General features: G+C 44.5%; 1 protein-coding gene across 1 annotated transcript in view; it reads right to left on the reverse strand.

Annotated features, from left to right (window-relative positions):
• Positions 1-259: 259 nt before the first annotated feature.
• gcgrb (glucagon receptor b) overlaps positions 260-10,227 on the reverse strand; it is a gene marked incomplete at its 3' end in the record, with an annotated part of 49,422 nt that continues 39,454 nt past the window's right edge. The window contains exons 7-14 of the mRNA XM_083764520.1: positions 10,089-10,227; positions 3,871-4,030; positions 3,523-3,583; positions 3,349-3,418; positions 2,363-2,451; positions 1,556-1,700; positions 1,102-1,143; positions 260-697 (exon numbers count right to left, since the gene is read on the reverse strand). The exon at positions 10,089-10,227 is cut by the window's right edge and continues 27 nt beyond it. Coding sequence (XP_083620646.1) covers positions 260-697; positions 1,102-1,143; positions 1,556-1,700; positions 2,363-2,451; positions 3,349-3,418; positions 3,523-3,583; positions 3,871-4,030; positions 10,089-10,227 — 1,144 coding nt within the window. The remainder of the gene's footprint in view (positions 698-1,101; positions 1,144-1,555; positions 1,701-2,362; positions 2,452-3,348; positions 3,419-3,522; positions 3,584-3,870; positions 4,031-10,088) is intronic.

Genomic DNA, 10,227 nt, shown 5'->3' on the forward strand with positions numbered 1-10,227 from the left:
ACTCATTCATAAAAATACACACGAGGCACACGCACACGCTCACACGCACACACGCACACACACACACACACACACACGCTTATACCCAACATTACATTCCAAAACTAATAAATAGGAATTTGCAGAGCTAGCTTTCGACCGTCAGAACAGAAAACTTGGACCAGTTCAGGCTCATACCTCATCCTCCACTGACCTCCTGGGCTTACCTGCCTCGGCAGAGCAGGACAAATGTCAAGCAAGACCCCCCCCCCCCCCACACTCACAGAATAGATTCATCTGGTGCCAGGGCCTGCACAGAGCACCGTCCTCTGTCCTCCAGGGAGATGTTCTCTGTGTTGGTGCTGGTGTTAGGGTCAGGGCCTCGCTGTGGCAGGGACAGGCAGGGCCAGGTGAGCCTGCCCTTTCCACACCTGCCTTTCCCCGTCCCGTTGCTGTAGGACACCACGAGGCGGCGGTTCTCCTCGGGATGCGCAGAGGCAACACGGCCCGGGTTGGCCTCGGCGCCAAGTGCCCCGTGGGAGTCACCCACGCTGGGGTCACTGTCGTCCTGGAAGTCGGGCAGGTTGGCGGAGACGATGCTGCCCGTGTTGGCGTGTGGCGTGTGGCTATGGGTGTGACTGTGGGTGTGGCGGTATTCCTCGTCTATGTCCTTGCCCAGCTTCCACCTCCTCCACTTTTTGAGCATCTCTGACTGCACCTGGGGTTGACGAGGATAGGAGCCAGAGGATTGAGAGGGGTGGGGGGTGGGGAAAGACTTATGTGGAATGGTTATTAAATATACCAGTGAAAGATTATACCAATATAACCTTTGTTTAATTGAATAAGTTACACAGTATGACTTTAAGCATAGAGAGTTGGTAGCAGTTGATTATGACCTTACCAGTATTCTCTAAACAAGAAGGGGAGGAACTGTCCATGCAGAATGCTGCGCATTTCAGATTTTTCTTCTTTTTTTTTTTTTTTGCTGTGTTTTTCCAAAACGGCAGCAGTCTGCATAAGGACCTTGTGCCAGCTGCACTACATTTCACAGCATAAATTGCTTGAGAATATTTGCTCTGCTACAATTGTTACCAGTATGGGTGAATGCTCACTGTGACGCACCTCTTTGTTGACAAAGCAATACAAGATAGCCACCAGCAGGCCCTGAAGAGAGAGAGCAATTATTGTCATGCATTAGTTTCATTTATATACAGGGATGTTTACATTTGCTCCGTCTGCCACACGGCACTTGGCCTTGGCACTCTAATAATGCCATAACACGTACACCCGATCTGCACAGCAGCCACATGTATACATTTATAAGTGAAAACCTCTGCTTATATATTGAGCCAACACAATATGGTTGTAATGGTCAACGTTTCAAAGGTGCACTGTCAAATCCACAGTGTTAATTTATCCATTTAATTTATCCATTTGACACAAGTGTAACCAAATGGACATAGTCTTATTTGGTTACATTTGTGCACTGTCTCAGAGTTCAGCAAGACTGATGAGGAGTTAAATGCATTTGGAACCTAAAGTAATTGTGGTTGGTGGAGAAGTGTCGACCCCTGACCTGGAAGGAGTTGAAGAGCAGGTCACAGAAGAGGCGGATGAGACGCAGCATGGAGCCTTTGGGGACAGACTCGTCAATGACGAAGCTGAACAGAACGGCATGGATGCCCAGCAGGGGGATGAGGGTGAGAGTGGACTTTGCTAATCTGGACAGAGACACACAGGGAATGAGGGGAATATTCATTATTAATCTGGACAGAGACACACAGGGAATGAGGGGAATATTCATTATTAATCTGGACAGAGACACACAGGGAACGAGGGCAATATTCATTATTGCATTGTTGGTTTTTGTATTAGCGTAACATAATATAATGTGACAAAAGGAATGGGTCTGTACTTTTGCAATATAAGTGAAACATAATATAAAATCAAATCAAATCAAACTTTATTTCTAGAGCACATTTACAAAGACCAGAAGGTCAACCAAAGTGCTGTACACGATCATGAGGCAAACATACAATCAACACAAGTAGCATAGTAAAACAAAATCAAAGCAACACAGGTGAATTAGGTCAAACATTGAAAGCCAGGGAGAAGAGATGGGTTTTAAGTAAAGACTTAAAGGCCTCTAAGGAGCGGGCAGACATGATATGTAGGGGCAGACATACTGTAACATTTCACACTGAAGGTTGTTTAGTCTGCAGCCTTTGTCAGAGTGGTGGGGAGGACAAGGACCTCAGCAACCATGAGTGTCAGAGTGGTGGGGAGGACAAGGACTGGAGGTGGAACAAATGTGTAGGCCTACTGTCCCTTTCTTCTACTAAACTGTCCCTCTCTTCTACTAAGCTCTCATCTTTTTCCTCACCTGAACTTGTAGTCTGTGTATCTCATTTGATGAGCTTTGAGTTTAGACATTAGTATCTTGATAATTCGGACGAAGATGATGAAGTTAATCTATAGGGGGATAAAATGGATATGAAACATCATTTGACAGTGCAAGATTAAAGGTCAGAGAGAGAAAAAAGTTAACTGTAGATACATCGTATGGAATTTAAGATTTTGATGAAAAAAGTGTGCGCACACACACACACACACACACACACACCCACACACACACACACACACACACACACACAGCTAGTGATCCAGTACAGAAACGGTTCAGATATGACAGAGAACATCAGTCATCTGAGCAGAGAAAGAATTTGCTGCCTAAATTTGGCACCAATTGTAGGCCATCTTACTGAACGTGGGGGTGTAATACAGATGCTTATTTGGGGGTGAAGACGTGACTGAGTGTCGTTGAGTCTATACACAACATAAACTAAGGGATTATGTACCTTTGATATATAGACATGGTAAATCCATGCATGATTTACAATAAACAGAATTGTGGAGTCTGGATAACAGCCTCACGATCCACTGCACATGGCTGAGAGAGTGAGTGTGTGTGTGTGTGTGTGTGTGTGTGTGTGTGTGTGTGTGTGTGTGTGTGTGTGTGTGTGTGTGTGTGTGTGTGTGTGTGTGTGTGTGTGTGTGTGTGTGTGTGTGTGTGTGTGTGTGTGTGTGTGTGTGTGTGTGTGTGTGTGGTGTGGGCGTGCGAGAGCATGAGACTGCAAAAATGTCTAGTTTCTAATGGTGTAACAGGTGTGCTACTTGCACCAGACAGACAGACAGACAGACAGACAGACAGACAGACAGACAGACAGACAGACAGACAGACAGACAGACAGACAGACAGACAGACAGACAGACAGACAGACAGACAGACAGACAGACAGACAGACAGACAGACAGACAGACAGACAGACAGACAGACAGACAGACAGACAGACAGACAGACAGACTTACCAAATAAGCAAACAGTATGGGAGAGCGGATGATCCACCAGTAACCCATGTTAATATTCCTCTCCCAGCATCTACACACGCACGCGCACACGCACACGCACACACACACCATGTCATACAACATGGTCCCTTATGCTCATTATGTGAATATGATAAGGAAATGAGAATCACTTACTCTACGTTCTCATACAGATATTTCACTGTAACCCAAGGCAAGACGAATATGAGGGGCGCTCCTAGGAAAGACATAAACACACGTCTGTATGGGCCAAATCATCATTACATCACCTCAACCAAAAGTGTATTTCCAGGTAGATACACTATTTCTACCATTACTAAGATATGTGTGTACTAGTATGGTGTGTGTGTGTGTGTGTGTGTGTGTGTGTGTGTGTGTGTGTGTGTGTGTGTGTGTGTGTGTGCGTGTGCGTGTGCGTGTGTGTGTGTGTGTGTGTGGGCGCGTGCATGCATTTTGCATGAGTGTGTATGCGTTCATGTGTATGTTTTTTAAAAGCATACTCACCCCAGCCAATGGCCAGATAGATGTAGAAGTAGTTCCTCTCGGTGAAGACGGTGATGACCAGCAGACTATGGAGATAGATGCCCTCCACCAGCAGCCAATAGTTGTTGGCCATGACACTGTACTGCATCAACACCAAGGCCGCACGGCACCAGGCCACAGCCTGACACATCACACACAACAATGAACGACCAGAGATAAAACTGTTTAATAAGTGGGTGCATAGGTTAAAATCGAGAAAGCATCAAACATTTTGAATTCTATCATTTAATACATCATGAACAATGTCAAAGGCTCAGATCTAACAAAACTAAAAATGCAGGCCTGGAATTAGGGGGTTAAGGGGCGTGTTGCCCCTCTGCCTCCTTGCTCCCCCATACTTTTGTTTTTTACAATATCATATTTTTGTCAGTCTGAGTGAGTGGGAGTGTGGGTGTGTCTGAACCACTTGCAGTCTATCCCCTGCAATCATGCCCACAGTATTTAAGTCCCAGTCTCTCTGCAATCCTTGCCAGCTTGTCTTGTGACCTTCCAAGCCCTATTCAAGCCTTATTGCCTTGCCTACTACTTTTGCCATACTGATATCTGTTTTTTCTAGACCATGATTTTGCCTAGCCCTTGCCGGTACTTCTGCCCTCGCTGACTGCCCTTGGATTTTGACCTTTTGCATTCTATTGTTTTTTTTTTTGCCTGCCCCCCCTTGCCTGTTTTTGAAGTTTGTGAATTAAAACCCGTTTTCAGTGACTTTTTGTGTCTGCACCCTGAGTCCTTTCCACGTGTGCCTGACATTTTTGGATAGTTATACATTGTATGTCGAATTGAATTAAAGATGAAGTGCCGTGACTTTTGTATTTTCTCCAGTTTTTCATGTGTTTATGAGGTGACAGTACTTTATTAGACACGTGCGGTTGTTCTGTGCAATGATGTCTTCCCTTTGTATTTAGGGTTTCTTCCTGGATGCTGAAACATTGACAGTTAAACGTGCCAGTGATATAGTGACATCACACTATCATCCCCTCCCCTAACCCCTCTCCCTTTATCATACAACAACAGCTGTGGGTGTGGCTTCAGTTCAGGTGGATCACCGCCCATCACCCCCCACCAGGCAAACCAAGCATACTTAATGAACTGGTGGGAGTGTCGACATTTTAACAAATACTGTAGCCTAAAACCGTTTTGAAGAAAATCTTCCGCCTTATTGCGAACGCAGTGAGCCACTTACTATGACAGCAAGGGCTGAATGTCTGTCTGTCTGTGTGTCTGTCCCGCTGTTACACCACCCGCCCGCCACCAGAGGGCGCAGCTGTAGCACACACACACACACAGGGCGCAGCTGTAGCACACACACACACACACACACACACACACACACACACACACACACACACACAAGCTGCGTTCGCTTCCCGCGTTTGCGCGTCTTACTTGTATAATAATACCTGATGATCATGATTTAGGGTAAAAAAATCATGGCACTCCCTCTTTAATATTCATTCAGCCAATTATATTAAATGTTCATACATTGTATTTTATTCAATTCAATATGGCATCCTGTGGACACACCTGACAGTGCTGACGTATACCTGGTTTGATATGACTTAATTTCCTTTCCTCTAACACAAACCTAGAGAGAGTACGAGTTTGAGAGAGACCTAGTTAATATTGAAAGATGGTAATGAATCAACTACATGCCTCTGTGGAGACTGAGGCAGTCAGGGGTCTGTTTAGATGCTGCATTGGCTGCTCTTGTGGGTGTTTTATACACTGTGAGCCTCCAGCACCAATAATAATAATAACTGAGCAGTGCAGGCTGCTCAGTGCTCAACGACACTGCTGGCTGGCTGCGGTTAAAGGAGAATTCCATGCTAGAAGGCTTTCTTACCTTTCTTACCTGTCTTTGTAGTTGTTACGTCCCCCACCAAAGAGTACCAGGTGTTTTTTTTGTGCAAAAGCTCCTTATTGGCTATTTCCCCTACCATAAGCCCTCAATGAATTGCATTGCATTGAATGGGAATTGAATGGGGCTATGGGGTGTTGTGCTAATTCGCTTATTTCCATCGAAATAAGTAGTAAAGTGTGCCACTTGAGATATTATTTACATTATGAAGAGAGGATATATACAAAGAAAATATAATTTTGAGCAATGGAAATAAGCGAATTAGCACAACACCCCACAGCCCCATTCAATTCCCATTCAATTCAATGCAATTCATTTAGGGCTTATGGTAAGGGAAATAGCCAATAAGGAGCTTTTGCACAAAATAACACCTGGACCTCTTTGGTGGGGACGTAACAACTACAAAGAAAGGTAAGAAAGCCTTCTAGCATGGAATTGTCCTTTAAGCACTGATCAAAAAGCATGGCGCTGGAAAGTTCACAGTGCGAGTGTTTGCTGTCCATCAGTGGTGGTGCTGAACCATTCACCAGTAGATGCATGTAACGATGTGTGTTGTCCTTGGTTTGTCCATTTAAATTAATCCAGTTTGAGCAACTACTGGGGGGGGGGGGTCTATTAACATGAGAGAGTAAGATATACTGTATTCTGATAAACATTTCCTTGGAAGAAGAAAACTCAGTTTGTTTGAAGACAGGGGTCTTTAGCAATTTGTATAGTGTAGCCATATTAGTTCTATGACTCAATTACTGTGGTGGGGAGGAATATATCTCTGCTGCCGGGCAGAATGCACCTAACTCCAAAATGTAAATTTTTCAGGAAATGAAAAAAACTAAAAATATAAATGGAAAACCTTATAGTTCTAAAACAAAGCAATACTGCCTCATCAAAGTTGGTATTACAGATATTTGCATGTGTCATTATATTATCACCACTTCACGCAAATCCAGCTCAAGTGGAGTTACGAGGTCCGTCACCGATGAACATCTGTCACTGGTTCTCTAAGCTCACATGAAGAAATGGCCTGATGCTTCATGACACTGCTTATATGCCTACATAATAAGCATTAAACAGGACTTTAAATATTAACTTCTGCACAGAGACATAGTTGCAGTTTCAGTAGAACGAGTGAGTGAAATTCTACATGAATTAATTTCTTGTCGCATTGCTCTCCTCGGAAAGTAATACATAGATTTTAGAAATAGATTGTTTTTTATGTTTTCAGAACATTAGCGTCAGTGCTAAGCTTAATAAACAGGTGCATATCATACTATAATTCACCGAATGTCTGAGTGAGTGAGTGTGTGAGTGTGTGTCCGACCGCATTTTATCTCCTCATTATCTCCTCACTGCCTGCACCAATCGCTCCCACTTTTCACACAGGCATTGACCATATGAATATGGAGGGCATGACTGAGCCCTTTTTTCGATTTGACACATAATAATGATTATTAATTAAATTATTAGTGAATTAAAAACGCACCCGGGTGCAGTACCCCCCGCAGCCACAGGGCGGTAAAACTCCAAGTGAATTGCATTTTGGGACCGTCACTGATTAATACTGGGACACAGTTTTCCGCGTAACTTGAGTTGTTTCGCCCGCAGTTACAGATCTCATCTTTCCTGCACCTAATGTGAAACATTGAACAGCACGGCCACGATCACAACGGAATGATTATCTATCGGCCTGGCTCTGTTGGATCACTTCACTTGATATAACTTTTAACCAAACGTGGGTGAAACAGCGTGCAGCCGCGCACGTAAAGACTGCACGTGCGCACACACATGGAGTGGACGGATCGATTGATATACCAAAACAACCCTTGCTTAGCACCTCGCTAAAAGCGTGTGCGCAGGCTACTCTGAGGTGGGCACCCACTGTCGTTATAATAGGAACCTTCTGCCCTTGCCTGGCTGGATTTGTGTGTGTGTGTGTGTGTGTGTGTGTGTGTGTGTGTGTGCGTGTGCGTGTGTGTGCAGACTACTTTCGCTGTGAGCGTGTGTGTAAACTACTTAAGCTGTGTGTGCGCACGTGCGTATGTGTGCGCGTGCGTCATCGCGTGGCCGTTTTCAGTTCGCTATAAACACAACACGAGATACAACTGTCTTGAACATAAGCCACACACACACACAGCGTGAAGTGGCTACAGCGCACGCTCCAGTGAAAACAGCTAATCTACAAGCTCACAACATCACAGGTTGCAAAAGCCATGAGTTCTCGCAAGCCAAAGCTCACAATTGAGACCGTTTTGGACGCAAATCCACCTGCAAATTGGATCTCTGCGACTGTCCATAACTCCATATATAGGTGCATGTCAAACTGGGCCCGGGTACTTGATACTTTTCAAATGGGGCTTTGTTGTCTAATAAGTGTAAATGTTGCGGTCCTTGCTTTTGCCATGAAAACGTTTCCCTACCATGCATTTGTAAGAAGACTTTCATGTTATACAGCTGTTTTTATTCATAAAAACACACACACACACACACACACACACACACACACACACACACACACACACACACAAATATATTATACAAGTTGAAATATATCAGAACGGGTAAGGACTAGTACTTTTAACAGACTACAGGGGAAACCCCTGCCTTGCTTACTGCAGCAGCTCTGTTGTACGCAGGGGAGAGGGTGGAGTTAAGCACTGTTACTTTTCATTGGTTCAATATTTTCTTAACCAACACACAGAATAAAGGGAATTAAATAGAAAGGAAAGAAACTCAAAAATGGATTTAGGGGGTTTCTGCCTGACAGTGACGATATGCAATATATATAAAATGAGAGTGTAGCTACATTTCAGTTGTTGGACAGAAATCACAGTAAGAATAGAAAAATGTCTTACAACAGGATCTGTGCATAACTCTATAGTGGCTTTCGAGAAGGTGGCTCACATGTTTCTTGTTCCGGCTCATTTTCCCATAGCTTTGTTTGGTTGGCTCAGCAGCAGATACAGTATGAACTAGACAAAGTGCCAATCGGCACAGGTCTCCACCAGGGCAGGTCAGGTTGTGGCCTCATGGTGGCGCTATAACAGGCTGTTGAGGAAGATTTGGGCCGGAGGTTCGTGTTGGAGGGATGCAGGTACAATATTTTTCCATGTGTGCATACATAAGTTGTATACAGATCGATGCAGTTATAGCAAAAAACAGGAATTGGCCTGTTATAGCGCCACCGTGAGGCTGATTTTGAGGAAAAAATTGTGGCATGTCGTCCTCGGCCTAGTGAAAATGTGCGTGTATAATTTAACGGAAATTGCACACTGTGTTTGTGATTTGTGGCCTTTTTTCGAAATGGACGAATCGTGTGAGCTTTGGAAGCCAATCTTAGCCAATCAGGATGGAAGATGGGAAATGGTGGCGCTCCGTGTTGATCACATGACTATGGAGATAGTGTATACCGATTTGCGTGAAATTTGGATAAAATCTGAAGGAGTAATAATAGAAAATGTGTTTTACATATGTCGGCCTCCTGGTGGCGCTATAAAGAGCAGATGTGAAAAATTCCAGACAAAGGTTTTTCCTTGGCCTCTAGGGAGTTGGCATACAAAGTTATCCACAGATCCGTGTAGTTAGAGGTAAAAACACTTTTCGGCCAGTTATAGCGCCACCTTGAGTCTGAGTTGAAATTGTTCATGTGACATTTCGTCCTCGGCCTAGTGGGAATGTGGGTGCACAATTTCACGGAAATCACGCGATGTGTTCATGATTTGCAGCATTTTGTTTGAAACAAAGCACTCCTGTGAACTTTGGAAGCCAATCTTAACCAATCAGGATGGAGTCTGAGAAATCGGAAAGACCGGTTTCGTTGAATGGCTCTAGAGAGACTGTGTACCAATTTGCGTGATGTTTGGACAAAATCTGTAGGTGTACTGTGCAAAAACTTGTTTTGCACAAAGCGGCCTCCTGGTGGCGCTATAACAGGCCGTTCTGGAAAGTTTGGGGCAGAGGTTCATCGTTGGCATCCAGGGAGTGTGTGTGCAAAATTTGGCATCGACCGGGTTAACGGTGGCCGAGATTAGCTGCTCACGGACACACGGACACACGGACGGACGGACACACGGACGGACGGAGTGCAAAACATACTCTCCCCACATGCCTTCGGCCTGGTGGAGACAACTAGAATTACATGAAAGTGTCATGTGTTTTTTTTATTGGCCGAAACGAAGCTATGGGGAAAATCAACCGGAATAGGAAATTGGTAGTCCAGCTTCTGGGAACCTGGTAGGAAACGTAGTTGTAAAATGGGACTTAATGAACGTCAAATAAAGGCCTTGGAGCCTTTATGTATGTGTACATACTGGATGCTCTGGGTACTCACTCGTATGTTGGCCCATTTCTCTTGGTGGTGGTCTGCATTGTTCCTGGGGTCCATTGTGAAGGCCAACGTGTCAAGCAGAGCGTCCTTGACCAAGATGGACACAGCTCTCAGAATGAAGGAGGCAAAAAGGTTCATGTGG

This window comes from Protomyctophum parallelum (assembly GCF_964188405.1).
Source record: "Protomyctophum parallelum genome assembly, chromosome: 5".
Lineage (NCBI taxonomy): Eukaryota > Metazoa > Chordata > Actinopteri > Myctophiformes > Myctophidae > Protomyctophum > Protomyctophum parallelum.